General features: G+C 41.8%; 1 protein-coding gene across 4 annotated transcripts in view; it reads right to left on the minus strand.

The window, feature by feature from the left end:
* Positions 1–15913, minus strand: part of arhgef28a (Rho guanine nucleotide exchange factor (GEF) 28a) — a 564358-nt gene that overhangs the window by 181346 nt on the left and 367099 nt on the right. For all 4 annotated transcript variants that reach the window (XM_068029539.1, XM_068029540.1, XM_068029543.1 and 1 more), the window contains one exon: positions 2958–3081. In XM_068029539.1, coding sequence (XP_067885640.1) covers positions 2958–3081 — 124 coding nt within the window. The remainder of the gene's footprint in view (positions 1–2957; positions 3082–15913) is intronic.

The raw sequence follows: 15913 nt of genomic DNA on the forward strand, positions 1-15913 counted from the left end.
TCTATCGCCAGAGATGGAGACAGAGAAAGTTGAGGAAGGCAAGGGAAGTGTCGGAGATGGACCATGAAAAGGTGAGAGAACGGTTGAAATTGGAAGCAAAGTTGATGAAATTTTCCAGTTCAGGGCGAGAGCAGGAAACGGCGCCGATACAGTCATCAATGCACCTGAAAAAGAGTCGGGGGAGGGGGCCTGAGTAGGACTGGAACAAGGAATGTTTGACATACCCCACAAAACGACAAGCATAACTAGGACTCATGCGGGTACCCATAGCAATCCCTTTTATTTGAAGGAAGTGAGTGGAGTTGAAAGAGAAGTTGTTCAATGTGAGAACAGGTTCAGCCAGGCAGAGGAGGGTGGTGGTGGATGGGGACTGGTTGGGCCTCTGTTCAAGGAAGAAGTGGACAGCCCTCAGACCATCCTTGTGGGAGATGGAGGTGTAGAGAGATTGGACATCCATAGTGAAGAGGAGGCGATTAGGGCCAGGAAAGTGGAAATTGTCAGAAAGACGTACAGCGCCAGAAGAGTCACAGATATAGGTGGGAAGTGACTGGACCGGGGAGAAAAGATAGAGTCAAGATAGGTAGAAATAAGTTCAGTGGGGCAGGAACAGGCTGAAACAATGGGTCGGCCGGGACAGTCCTATTTGTGGACTTTGGGAAGGAGGTAGAAGCGGGCTGTCCGGGGTTGCGGGACTATGAGTTTGGAAGCTATAGAGGGAAGATCTCCGGAAGAGATGAGGTCAGTGACAGCCCTGATGCTCGGCGATGGGGGTCATGGTCCAGGGGGAGGTAGAAAGAAGTATCTGAGAGTTGGCACTCAGCCTCTGCAAGGTAGAGGTCAGTACGCCAGATAATAACAGCACCATCCTTGTCAGCAGGTTTGATCACAATGTCAGGGTTAAACCTGAGAAAATACAGTGCAGCAAGTTCAAAGAGAGACAGGTTAGAGTGAGTGAGGGGAGTGGAGAAATTGAGACGGCCAATATCTCACCGACAGTTCTCAATGAAAAGATCAAGAGCGGGTAAGAGGCCAGAAGGAGGGGTCCAGGTGGAGGCAGAATGCTGGAGGTGGGTGAATGGGTCTGCTGGTTGTGGGGAGGGCTCCTGGTCAAAGAAGTGAGCCCAGAGGTGAAGGCGACGGAAGAAGAACTCAACGTCATGCCGAGCACGAAATTCATTGAGGTTGGGGCCCGCTTCTACCATGTAACTATTTACACTTCACATCAGTGTGGCTTTTGGAGGAGTCACACAAACTGATATGAAGTGTAAATAGTTATAATGTAATAAAGATTAATGTTTAACTACTCCAGACTAAGAATCTCCCTAGCTAGACTAACTAAGGTGGCAGCGTACTGAATATATAACACAGTAAGCTGTCCAATGGCTTGCCATTGTTTTAATATTGGTAGCTTTACCATCACCTCCACCTCCCTCCCTCCCAAATTATTGGCATGTGAAAGATCAAATACCCAGGCTTAGGTTTCATCTACTTAACTCAGTCAGCCTTAGCCAAACAGTAGGCATGCTAATAAAATCATTTGCCAGAGGGTAGCCCAGTGATGTTAAGTCCATGGTCATGAGAGGAGAAGGAAGTGGCTTCATGCTTGGCCTATCCATAGTTATTCATACATTACACATCCAATTTTAGGGCTTAAATTAAAATACTGAAATTTTTCTCACTCTTTTCAGCAAAGCAATATAAGTCTTCTACATTGGAAATTTAATTAATAACCAGAAGCATGTGAATAATTTGACTGCAAGGCTGGGGTGTAATCTGATGGCATTCAAACCCACATCCGTGGACTTTGAGGCAATTTGTGTTTTAATGGCTAAGCCAGTTTAAAGTCACCAAGCCCCTAAGTCGGTGGTCTCAGTTCATTTACTATTGCTTTGCTTATCACTGGAAACATAAATGTAAGAAATAGAGGCAATAAAGCCACAAAAGTGACTGGACTGAACGGAAAAATTATACATCTCAGTCTAGTCAATCTCACTGAAGAGACCATGCAATCACAGGAAATTCAAGAGATAGTCTTTGTTCTGTAGTCCAAGGAGTATCAACATAAATAGGAAATACACATGAAGGAATAAACAATGTGGTTGATGGCATGATCTGTGGATGTCAATTATAAGTTCAAAAGAAAGGCTAGGTTTCCCATGTTACCAAAACGTTTTTTAAAAAATAAGTATTTATATAGACTACATAAAGAGAAACTGTTTTCAATGGCTGGTCTCGATACTGGAAGGCATAAACTTAAGGTGACTAGCTAAAGAACCAGAAGCAACACGTGGAAAAATATTTTTACATAAGTGGCTAGGATTTGGAATGCACTGCCTGCTAAGATGGTGGATACAGATTCTTCAGAAGAACTAGTCTTCACAAGGGAATCACATAAATACATAAATATTTAAAGCTTGAATATTTCAGGGATATGGGGAAAGAGTGGGGGAGTGAGACTAACTGGATTGCCGTCTGAAAGAGTTGACGCAGACTCAATCAGCCAAATGACCTCCTTTAGTTCTGTATTATTCCATGATTGTATGAAACCAGAGACCACAAAATTAGGAAAACTAGACTAACCACCCAAGGAAGCAAGCAAATTTAAACAAATGTCAAAGGGATGTTAAAAGAGGCTTACTGCTATTGAAGTTCTGTGGAAGGTGGGTGACACTAGTTGTTACAATAATGAGGCTAATTAAAAAGGATTATGTTATTTAATAAAATTCAAACATTTAAACATTTAACAAAACTCACTATGTGATACTACACCATATAGATTATTTGCAGTCTCAGCAATAAATTACAAGCCACTACATTACATGAGCCAAAAACTATGCGGTAATCCGACAATTTACAAAGATGTCCAATGTATTCCCATGCTATATGATGTGCAAACTGGTTCCAACTGCACTACTTCATAGAAAGTACTGTAGATTGAATAATAAAAGATTATTTACCTTGCCCTTATTTCTGGTGCTCGTCATTCTGTTCTTGAGGAAGCTGAATGTACGGCTCACTTTATATTTTTCAGTCTCTGCTTTTGAAGGAATAATGTACTTGTCCCACTCCTCCTCTTCAATTCTGTAGAAAAAATTGATTTAGGCCAAGTTTTTTTGACAAACTAAAATTTCAAAATTTGCTCTCAGGTTTCAGTCTCACAAAGTAAAGCAAAACAGATGCCTTTGATGGTTCAATGAGGTAAACTAGTGCATAGTTGAGATACACAGACCAGGACACTCCAGGATTCAATCCCTGGTTTGTACTGTGTTACTTGTTCTCAGCCAGGACAGCAACAGGGGCTCACTTTATATTTTTCAGTCACAGTACCCTATCCAGCAATCCCTGCTGGAAATATGCTGATGTGGACACCGGGTGAGAACAACTTGAGTTTGGCTTTGATGATGCCCATGATTGGATAGATTGCTAACAGTTGCCATTAAGGCTCAAGCATAAATAAAGGCTAATACAGCAAAGTAGATACTGTTGCCATAGCATTATAACTCCAGCAAGGAGGCAGTAAGTTAGGAGAGGAGGGGAAAAACCTGGTGAGAATAGATGGAAACAACCCTTTTGTTATAAATGAATCCTCCACAGTTATGAGATATTTCAAAGAATAAGGATAGGCATTCTTGATGATGAATCTCAGATTTAGCTACCAGCAAGATAAAGTGGCACACAGCTACACAGAATGTCATCCGCTACTGCAAACAAGTCAGTATTTTAGAATGAGTGAGATTAGCTAGTAAAGCTACGGGGAGACTGATGATTCATAACAAGCTGCTAGAAGCACAGCATACTCACAAAATTAGCCTTTGAAGAACAGAAGCAACGTTAGTACAAAGAGGGAAATTGTCCCAATAGGCCTCGTGGTTCATTTGCAAATGTGCATTACATTTCTATTTTGTGCTAGTTGTATGTTTGCTTGCATTAACCTATGAATGCATTTGCCTGTGTTGCTATTAGAACAAAGAACAAAGAAAATTACAGCACAGGAACAGGCCCTTCGGCCCTCCAAGCCTGCGCCGATCCAGATCCTCTATCTAAACATGTCGCCCATTTTCTAAGGGTCTGTAGCTCTTTGCTTCCTGCCCATTCATGTATCTGTCTAGATACATCTTAAAAGACGCTATCGTGCCCGTGTCTACCACCTCCGCTGGCAACGCGTTCCAGGTACCCACCACCCTCTGCGTAAAGAACTTTCCACGCATATCCCCCCTAAACATTTCCCCTCTCACTTTGAACTCGTGACCCCGAGTAATTGAATCCCCCACTCTGGGAAAAAGCTTCTTGCTATCCACCCTGTCTATACCTCTCATGATTTTGTACACCTCAATCAGGTCCCCCCTCAAATTCCGTCTTTCTAATGAAAATAATCCTAATCTACTCAACCTCTCTTCATAGCTAGCACCCTCCATACCAGGCAACATCCTGGTGAACCTCCTCTGCACCCTCTCCAAAGCATCTACATCCTTTTGGTAATGTGGCGACCAGAACTGCACGCAGTATTCCAAATGTGGCCGAACCAAAGTCTTATACAACTGTAACATGACCTGCCAACTCTTGTACTCAATACCCCGTCCGATGAAGGAAAGCATGCCGTATGCCTTCTTGACCACTCTATTGACCTGCGTTGCCACCTTCAGGGAACAATGGACCTGAACACCCAAATCTCTCTGTACATCAATTTTCCCCAGGACTTTTCCATTTACTGTATAATTCACTCTTGAATTGGATCTTCCAAAATGCATCACCTCGCATTTGCCCTGATTGAACTCCATCTGCCATTTCTCTGCCCAACTCTCCAATCTATCTATATTCTGCTGTATTCTCTGACAGTCCCCTTCACTATCTGCTACTCCACCAATCTTAGTGTCGTCTGCAAACTTGCTAATCAGACCACCTATACTTTCCTCCAAATCATTTATGTATATCACAAACAACAGAGGTCCCAGCACGGATCCCTGTGGAACACCACTGGTCACACGTCTTCATTTTGAGAAACTCCCTTCCACTCATACTCTCTGTCTCCTGTTGCCCAGCCAGTTCTTTATCCATCTAGTTAGTACACCCTGGACCCCATGCGACTTCACTTTCTCCATCAGCCTACCATGGCGAACCTTATCAAACGCCTTACTGAAGTCCATGTATATGACATCGACAGCCCTTCCCTCATCAAGCAACTTTGTCATTTCCTCAAAGAATTCTATTAAGTTGGTAAGACATGACCTTGATGAACACAAGGAACCTGAAACCTCCACATCACATGCACCCGCATCCAAGGGTGATGGTGACATAATTTTGTATGGGCAGGTAAAGCATCTTCTTCTTTGGCCTCCTTATCTCGAGAGACAATGGGTAAGCGCCTGGAGGTGGTCAGTGGTGTGTGGAGCAGCGCCTGGAGTGGCTATAAAGGCCAATTCTAGAGTGACAGACTCTTCCACAGGTGCTGCAGAAAAATTGTTAGTCGGGGCTGTTTTTACACCACAAAAAATAGCATTTCAACTTTTTCACTGCTTCAGCAAACTCTATATTTTAAAAAAGCCCATAAATGGGGGAAAAATATTCTCTCAGTGCACTGTTATCAAAAATACTATCTCTCTATAAAAGCTTCTTCTGGAAACAACTAGCTATGCGTGAAAAGACAAAGGATGACACCTCCCTGAAATATGCAACAGATCAGTTAGCTCTTTATTATTCTTAAGTCAGTTTTATCAATCTAATTAAATTATTGGCAAGTGCATTGAGTTCTACAACTTATTTACCTACTTTTGCAACTGTGTAACCTTGCATACAGTGATTGACTAGTTCCTGAATTTTATGCTTAACACTGGTGCTTCCATGTGTTTAGTTCTGAACTAAATGCAGCTTTCTGAATGGCTCAACTAAAATGCAAAAACAAGTTCACAAGGAACAACCCACATGTCTGAATAGATCCTTATTATGTGAAGCTGGGGGATATGTCCTTAATGATGACTGGGAAGGGGGTGGCAACGAGCAAGAAAGACGGGTGAATGGGAAAGGAGATCAGGAGGGAGGGTAGGACCAATTGGAGAAAAGGATAGTGACAATGATGGGGATGGCAGTGATTATTGTGGTTTTAATGTGGGATCGAGAGGAACCGGAATGCTCCACATTCAGCTCAGCACATTTTAAGCACCTTGTTGGTGCAGCCTGCAACAGTCCATTTAAGGAATGTTTGTTATGCAGTACATAGACCTGATTATCCTGAATTCAGCTTGCCTCAAACAAACAGTAGGTCCATTGTTTGAATATGCAAAGGATGTCTGCTTCAATCATGGGCCCTGTGCACCTTTTTTTTTGTTTACACCAGTATGGTGGGCAGCACACTTCTGGATCATAAAGAGCATGCAGCTCCTGCCCACCATATTGGTGGTTTAAGAGGCTGTCTAGTGCCCTAAAAAAATATTGCATGATTGAATTTCTAGGTCCCAAAGCCTATTTTGTTTGTAAATATAGCCCATTTTTGGCATTTTATTTCTAAGTTCCAACAAACTTTCATCAACAACAGAGCAAACATCAGAACTCAAGCCAAGATCCTACCTCATCTTCCATAACTGTCTCAGTTTAGACTTGGGTGGGGGTGGGAGTGCCAAAAAGTGGCAAATTTATCTACTTGAACTAGGAGAGTGCAAACTGTAGCAAATCTATATTTAGTGAGATAATCAGAATTTCGTCCTACAAGAACCACAATTAATAAAACCAATTAATAAAACCATACATGCACTTTAGATAGCATTTGTGAATAAGATAGTAACATAGCACATCATAGACTATTCACAGAATAGAGCGTGTTCTTTCTATTCTGCAGGAGTCTGAAATGAAGTGGTCTTTAAAACAAATGACCTAATAGAAGGATGCATCAAGATTGGAAAAGCATTTTCCGTGAGATGCTTATACATGATTCAATTATTTAAAATGCACCATGAAAGGATAGAGTGCTAATCCACTATGCTGCTTAATTCCTCTGTATTTGACACATATTTTAATTTAGTGGAGTCACCCTGTTTCTCCTGCTGAGCAGCTCTATAAACATTAATTTCTTTATAAGTTTATGTGGATATACTCTGCTTTCCTGTAAACAATAGTAATTCTGAGTCCATTTAATATATATGCAAGTGCTTATTTTTCATATACGAGTACAATGAGGTTGCTGGCTGTGGGTCTATTAGTTTGGGGGAGGGGGAGGGGAAAATGCAGGAAAAGAAGTAGATGCACAATGATTCCAAATACAGAGACTGACAGTCAGTGGTAGAAACACAGAAAGAGTAGCAGCACAGGGAAACAGAAATCACAAGAGAAAAGGTCAAATGCAAAATTGGAGTTTTAGGAGCAAATGAGTGTGCAAATTGAAGTCTCCTAAGAGTAGGTTCGTTCATGAACAGGTGACGTGGTCAAAGGAATTTCTTATAGGAAACCTATTACGAAATACTGCCCTTGAAATGCAAAGCTGCTAAATTTTGGGAATGGAACAGTGAAAGGGCAGAGAACTCTCTTATTTTCCTAAGGTTACCACCAGTCTGTTGAGAGAAACTAAGGGCAGGATTTTCAGAGGACGATGGGGGCAGGAACTGAAGCGGGCAGGCATGTAATTTTGGGCTGCCGACCAGCCTGCCAGCACCATCCCGTCCAGCTTTGAGAGCCCACCCGCCCATCCTTAATTGGACAGCAAATGCGCTCACTGGCCACCAATTGGCCAACCCAGCCAAAATTGATGTTGGGTTGCTGCACAGGTTCAGAACTTGCATTTAATGTCGACGTTTAAACCCAAAACTGAAAATCCTGCTCTGCCTTGCGAAGTGAAGACAAACTCATATCAAGGGCAAAGATTACATAATTTACTTCTTCTTCTTCGGCCTCCTTGTCTCGAGAGACAATGGGTAAGCACCTGGAGGTGGTCAGTGGTTTGTGAAGCAGCGCCTGGAGTGGCTATAAAGGCCAATTCTAGAGTGACAGACTCTTCCATAGGCGCTGCAGATAAAATTGGTTGTCGGGGCTGTTACACAGTTGGCTCTCCCCTTGCGCTTCTGTCTTTTTTCCTGCCAACTGCTAAGTCTCTTTGACTCGCCACACTTTAGCCCCGCCTTTATGGTTGCCCGCCAACTCTGGCGATCACTGGCAACTGACTCCCATGACTTGTGATCAATGTTACAGGGCTTCATGTCGCGTCTGCAGACGTCTTTAAAGCGGAGACATGGACGGCCGGTGGGTCTGATACCAGTGACGAGCTCGCTGTACAATGTGTCCTTGGGGATCCTGCCATCTTCCATGCGGCTCACATGACCAAGCCATCTCAAGCGCCACTGGCTCAGTAGGGTGTATATGCTGGGGATGTTGACTGCCTCGAAGACTTCTGTGTTGGAGATACGGTCCTGCCACCTGATGCCAAGGATTCTCCGGAGGCAGCGAAGATGGAATAAATTGAGACGTCGCTCTTGGCTGACATACGTTGTCCAGGCCTCGCTGCTGTAGAGCAAGGTACTGAGGACACAGGCTTGATACACTCAGATTTTTGTGTTCCATGTCAGTACGCCATTTTCCCACACTCTGTTGGCCAGTCTGGATATAGCAGTGGAAGCTTTTCCCATGCGCTTGTTGATTTCTGCATCGAGAGACAGGTTACTGGTGATAGTTGAGCCTAGGTAGGTGAACTCTTGAACGAACCACTTCCAGAGGGTGGTCGCCACAGGACATGCGCGATGCCAATATCATCACCCTCTATAAGAACAAGGGTGACCGCAGTGACTGCAACAACTAGTGTGGAATCTCCCTTCTCAGCATAGTGGGGAAAATCTTTGCTCGAGTCGCTTTAAATAGGCTCCAGAAGCTGGCTGAGTGTGTCTACCCTGAGGCACAGTGTGGCTTTCGAGCAGAGAGATCGACCATTGACATGCTGTTCTCCCTTCGTCAGCTACAGGAGAAATGCCGTGAACAACAGATGCCCCTCTACGTTGCTTTCATTGATCTCACCAAAGCCTTTGACCTCGTCAGCAGACGTGGTCTCCTCAGACTACTAGCAAAGATCGGATGTCCACCAAAGCTACTAAGTATCATCACCTCATTCCATGACAATATGAAAGGCACAATTCAACATCGCAGCGCCTCATCAGACTCCTTTCCTATCCTGAGTGGTGTGAAACAGGGCTGTGTTCTCGCACCTACACTGTTTGGGATCTTCTTCTCCCTGCTGCTCTCACATGCGTTCAAATCTTCAGAAGAAGGAATTTTCCTCCACACAAGATCAGATGGCAGGTTGTTCAACCTTGCCCGTCTAAGAGCGAAGACCAAAGTATGGAAAGTCCTCATCAGCGAACTCCCCTTTGCTGATGATGCTGCATTAACATCCCACACTGAAGAGTGTCTGCAGAGACTCATCAACAGGATTGCGCCTGCCTGCAACGAATTTGGCCTAACCATCTGCCTCAAGAAAACAAACATCATGGGACAGGAAGTCAGAAATGCTCCATCCATCAACATAATTTACTGTTTCTTGATATTGCAATGAGTGGCAGGAGAAAGATAGATCTTACCATGTAAATAGGATAATCTAAGGTTCACGTACTTTATGCAACATAAACCAATTTGCTGGTTCAAAATTGGCCTAGTTTCAAAAGAGTTCTCATCATTTTGCCTTTTCGGAGACAGAACATACATGGGACACCTGTGAGATCACAATATGCAGTATGAGTAATGAAGGATTCTATTTTTTTTAAGCACTCAGCTCACGTTCTCCGGGTTGTCGAGGACATGGGATCAGTTTACAGGAATCTCTGATGGCACCAAATCCAAGAACATTGTGCAAACCCTATATTAAAAGCACATAAAATGGCTAAACAGCTTAAAAGCCATTGTCTGTCAATGTTGAGAACCCAGCCTTTGTACTGCAGAATTTGGAGGAAAAGGTCAGAGCAGGGTTAGGGTAGCAGAATAGAGCAGGTAGAGGAGAAAAATGTGTACCTCATAGTGGAGGGGTAGAATCAAAGAAAAGAATCATAGAACGTTTACGGCACAGAAAGAGGTCACTTGGCCCATCATGACTGTGCCAGCCGAAAAATGATTCACCCATTCTAATGCCACCTTCCAGCATTTGGTCCACAGCCCTGCAGATTATGGCACTTCAGGAGCATATCCAGAGTCCGTTTGAATGAGGTGAGAGTTTCTGCCTCAACTACCCTTTCAAGCAGTGAGTTCTAGACCCCCACCACCCTCTGGGTGAAAAAATATTTCCTCATCTCCCTTCCAATCTTTCTACCAATCACTTTAAATCTATGCCCCCTAGTCACTGACCTCTCTGCTAAGGTAAATAGGCCCTTTACCCAACTCTATCCAGGCCCCTCACAATTTTGCTCATTTCAATCAGATCTCCCCTACGCCTACTCTGTTCCAAGGAGAACAACCCCAGCATTTCCAATCTTTCCTCATAGCTACATTTTTCGAGTCCTGACAACATCCTCATAAATCTCCTCTGTAACCTCTCTAGTGCAATTACATCCTTTCTGTAATGAGGTGACCAGAACTGCACACAGTACTCAAGTTGTGGTCTAACCAATGATTTATACAGTTCCAGCATAACCTCCCTGCTCCTATATTCTATACCTCGGCTAATAAAGGAAAGGATTCCATATGCCTTCTTAACCACCTTATCGACCGGTCCTGCTACCTTCAGGGATCTGTGGACATTCACTCCAAGATCCCTCGCTTCCTCTACACCTCTCAGCATTCTCCCATTAATTGTGTATTCCTTTGTCTTGTTTGACTTCCCCAAATGCATCAACTCACACTTCTCCGGGTTGAATTCCATTTGTCACTTTTCTCCTCAACTGACCAGTCCATTGATATCTTCCTGCAGTCTCCAGCTATCCACCTCGCTATCTACCACACGGCCAATCTTTGTGTCAACTGCAAACTTCTTGATCATGCCCCTTACATTTATGTCCAAATCGTTTATACCACAAAAAGCAGGGGACCCAGTACTGAGTCCTGTGGAACACCACTGGGAACAGCCCTGCAGTCGCAAAAACACGTATCAACAATTACCCTTTGTTTCCTGCCACTCAGCCAATTTTGTCTCCACCTTGCTGCACTTCCCTGGATCCCATGGGATTTTATTTTTTTAACCAGTCTGCCATGTGGGACCTTGTCAAAAGCCTTGCAAAATCCATGTAAACCGCATCAATTGCACAACCCTCATCTATCTTCCTTGTTACTTCTTCAAAAAATTCGATCAAGTTGGTCAGACATGATCAAGAAGGATTAGCTGAAGACTCAGAACTCATGGAAAGGTAACAACAGGAAATGTCAGATGACAGGCTGAATTCTGGTGCATCTGAGGCAGGTGGCACAATATCACCTGCCTTGAAGATGGCAGGATTCACTAAGAGGTAAGATACACTAAGCAGTACATGCTGGTGTGCCTTACCTCTTAGTGAATCCTGCCATATTCAATCATTACATGCTGGTGTGATGCAACCAACGTGATGTGCAATTCCAGCACAATAAATTTACATGGACGTTTTCCATTCTAATCAAAATGTCGGAATTTATAATTGAAACATCAGCACAAATGTGTGCGAAAAACTGACAACTAGAAGCAAGGTTCTGTAGAGAGAAAAAGCAGTGAAGTACAATTTCTTTTAAATTACTCTGTAAATATAGGCAAACAGTTGGTGTGAGAACATGGCAATAGAGGAAGGGAAACAGCAGGTATTCAAACATGCTTGTACTCACAAATATGTGAACCATAACTACCATGAAGCCTATTCCAGAAGAAGGTCTGCTTTATTTTGGTGTTAATTCCTAACTAGAAGTTAGGGCTATCTTTATTGGAAAATGGAGCTTCAATTTATAAAAGGACCAATTTCCTTACGTCACGAGTGGAGTAATGATTTAGTTCAAAAGATTTATGATTAATAGCGAACATGAGGGCAAGCTTGCACCAAGGCATTCACTAGACCAGCCACTGTCACCACTCTGCGGTCCCACTGCATAACTGGAGCTTTTTATCCCGTAAAACTGGACCCCGGGGCCAGCCACATGCCCAAGTTTAGGAGGATGATCTCTTCAAATTAGCTAGTGATAGAAGAGCCCTTCCAGCACCTGTGCATGTTCAGGTTAGCAAAGCTTCTAGAAGCCCCTACTTACTCCCCCAGGGAAGTCATCGTGTGCAAGATGCTCCCCTCTCACAAGTAAAATCAAAAGCAAAGTCTTGGGGAAATCTATTTGCATTTGGTGCAGCTGCTAGTATGGCTAGTCAAGTGAGTGCCAAGATATACAGGACTAGGTAGATGAATGAAGTAGTATGTCTATTACCACGACTGTGTGTTGTCTGTAATATGCAATATCAATAAAGTACTTAAAAGCTTCTGCCATTTTGCCTCTTCCCATCACTCCAGTTGGCCATTATTCAGAGGATAACCACTTGCTTTTAGCTAAAGGTCCTTATGTCGCTTTGCGTTAACAATTTTCATTCTTGCAAGCAGAAAGTTGAAGAGAGCTTTCATTCTTCATGGGAGTCGGCATATGTTTTATATTCTTACATGCAAAATTTTTTTTTTATACAAACTTTCTTATATGAATATTTCCATATTATAAGTAGCAATTTGATAGTTGCAGTCAGGCCTACAATGAGGCTGTTTACATGAAGCCAATGATAAATCTCACCCATTTATCTGTGGTTGATGATGTGTTCACTAGTTTTTGTGTCTGCAAAAGCTGGCAGATATTATCCATCAAAAATTAAATTTGATTACTGAAGTAATTTGTTTCCAGATTAACACAAGTAGCTAATTTATGCAAATAACTTTTTTTTTTAATTAAAACATTTTGGCAAGTTTGCCATTTCTCAAATTTTAAAGAGTTGGTTATCAAGCATTCCAAAATGAACTTCTCTAGACAATGACTAGGCAGAGATATCACTTATTAAAATAGCAAATAAACTGTCCACTACCATCACATCAATAAATTCAAAAAAGATGGTTGGAATTCCCTCCCACTGACTATGGATAGGGAAAAAATTCTACTGTTGATCATTAAAATACTGAAACTTGGTCAATGGAAAAACTTGTTCCAACACATCAACTTCATGTAAAAGGCCTCAGTGGGAGTTATTCCAGTTTCTGAGTGTTAGAGGTGTTATTTAATGTGGTTAAAGTTAGATGGACGTTATTACACACACAAACACATACACATATTTATTAGAGGACTGAAACATACTCTTTAAGAAACTCCGACAAAGTCAGATGCTGCAGCGAGTCTGCTAGCTCCGAACAGCCTTCCTCATCAGCTGATTGTGCCCGTTTGCGAAAACTAAGTTCCCTACAGAAAATGATAAATTCCTGAAATTTTGCTGCAATATACAATATAACTGACAGAACTGCAGGATCATATGCTCATACAATGCAGTTATCACCTTGTTTATAACTGCTACAGATTATCTGTAACAAATATATTTTCAAACATTGGGATAAACCTCCTTTGCGAAATTCAGAGTAAATTCCAATATTAGTGGTACTGGCTTACTGGATCATACTATCTGGATAACTGAATTAAATAGATTAACTGACCATTTGTAGCTACCTGTTGTTCTGAATAATGTGTTGTTTAATGTTAGTCAAGGTTTGTTGCTAGGACTATGTTCACATGGTCAGTGTGTTCTTACACTATTAATAAGGAATGCTATAAAATTTGATGACAATAGTAAGACATGTGGCCAGGTTATTTGTGTAAAGGAGGTTGATACCAGTCAACGGGGTCTAAACAAGTCTACAGAATGACCTTTGATACCAAACCACACAAGTGATTAGTCCACAAGGATATAAGTATGAAATTGGAGGTGGGTTTCTGAGATGTGGTGAAAATTATCTAAACCAGAGGTACATATAGAAATACACAGAACACAGAAACTGGTCATTTTGCCCAACCAATCCTTTTCACTGCATAACCTCCTTTCGAGAAATCTGCGGCAATATGAAAAAGGGTCACCAGCAGGGTGCCACAGGGTTCTGTGCTGGAACTACTGCTGTTTACAATGTGTGTAAATGATTCGGAGCTGTGTACAGATAAAAATCTATCTAAGTTTGCAAGTGAGAACAAATGGGGAGGTGGAATTTGAAACAATAAGGAAGAGGTAAATCAAATATAAAGAGATATGGATTGGTTGAGAAGATGGGAAAATGAATGGCAGACAGCACTTAATGTGAACAAATACAAGACAATGAGACCATGGATGGGAAATCAATAGTATGAATATAAATTAAATAGCTCTAGGCTACAAGACATAACACAGGTAAGGGATTGGTTGGGTATTAGTGGATAGTCTGCTGAAACCAACAGCACATTATACAGCAGCAGAAAAGCTAATCAGATCTTGTGATGTGTAGTCACACGAAAAGGGCATAAACCCTAGGAGGTGAAAATGATTACGTTCAACACTGGCTCAGCCACACCCAAATTATTTTATGCAATTCTGCTCACCAAATGACAGCAAGGATATCCAAGCACTGCAGCAGTGCAGAAAAGGTCAACCAAGCTGGAATCTCATTCAAAGCATCTTTGCTTTTGGGCACAAACTTCAGGACCAGGCATGCAGGGTCAAGATAAAGAGAGAGATGGAGACAGTATAGATTTAACTACTTTATGCAAAGGTTGATGAACATGTGGAATGGACTTCTTGCAGAGCTAATGAAGGCAGATAATGAAAAGCTTTATGGGAGAATTGGATAAATTTTTGGGAGAGAGTGGATGTTTAAGAGATATTAATTTTTTGGGACTTGCCTAATGGACTAGTGAGTCTTTTCTAGTTTGTAGCTTCCCATGTTAGTATGGCAGTATTTAACAGGGAAATAAAATGGAAGATTGCACAAACCATAAAAGGAAATATGAAATGATATGCATTTGGAAAAGTGGAATGGAAATAGGTTTAAATATGATTATTAATCATTCATGAAAAATATGCAATTAGCAGCTATGCTCAACAAAGCTAATTAAGTATTAGGGTACATCTGAAGGGCATTTGTCTATAATCAGAGTATTTAAACAGCATGTCTCATTAGTATGGTTTGTAATGAGGCCTTCCGATTATATGTTTAAACCTGATTAATACTTAGAATTACACTCCTCACTCACAAGATGAAACTGAAGATTAGGGTTAAAATCAAAAAAACCTGGAAATATCAATGTTGACATACTGTGGTCTGGGTAGACTGCTTTGCCTGTTTTAAGGCTTCTGCACCAATGTACAGGATTTGCATAGTGTGCACCTTTAAACTCTGAATGAGGTTCCATGGGGCAGAAGGCGCTGCAATACAGCTAATAAGTACGTCAATTACTTTTAGCATGACAATGAGTGAGGAGAGTGAGTCAGAATTTATTATATACTTAAATTGTTTTGTTTGTTCCTTATAAACTTGTTTTGCTGATCTTCCACAATTATACCCAATGTTTTCTGATTCTGAGCATTCAATTTTACTTTTGCTTGGAAAAAGCTATTACGTGCTCACAGCTGAATTCATCTGATTTTTTTACTCAAATTCCAGAAAATCATAATAAAGCCTGGAAACTTGTTAATAATATTCAATGTATATTTGGCTACTTTACAACAACAGTAACAACTTGTATTTATACAACACCTTTAAAGTAGTAAAACATTCCAAGGCACTTCATAGGTGCATTATCAGACAAAATTTGACACCGAGTCCCAGAGACATTAGGGCAGGTGACCAAAAGCTTTGACAAAGATGCAGGTTTAAAACAGTGACTTAAAAGAGGAGAGAGAGGTAAATGGAGAAGTTTAGGGAATGAATTCTAGAGCTTTAGGCCCAGACACTGAAGATACAGCTGCCAATGGAGAGAAAAGGAAATAGGAGATGCACAAGAGAGACCCGAATTGCAAGAGCAC

The sequence above is a fragment of the Heterodontus francisci genome, chromosome 4 (assembly GCF_036365525.1).
Source record: "Heterodontus francisci isolate sHetFra1 chromosome 4, sHetFra1.hap1, whole genome shotgun sequence".
Lineage (NCBI taxonomy): Eukaryota > Metazoa > Chordata > Chondrichthyes > Heterodontiformes > Heterodontidae > Heterodontus > Heterodontus francisci.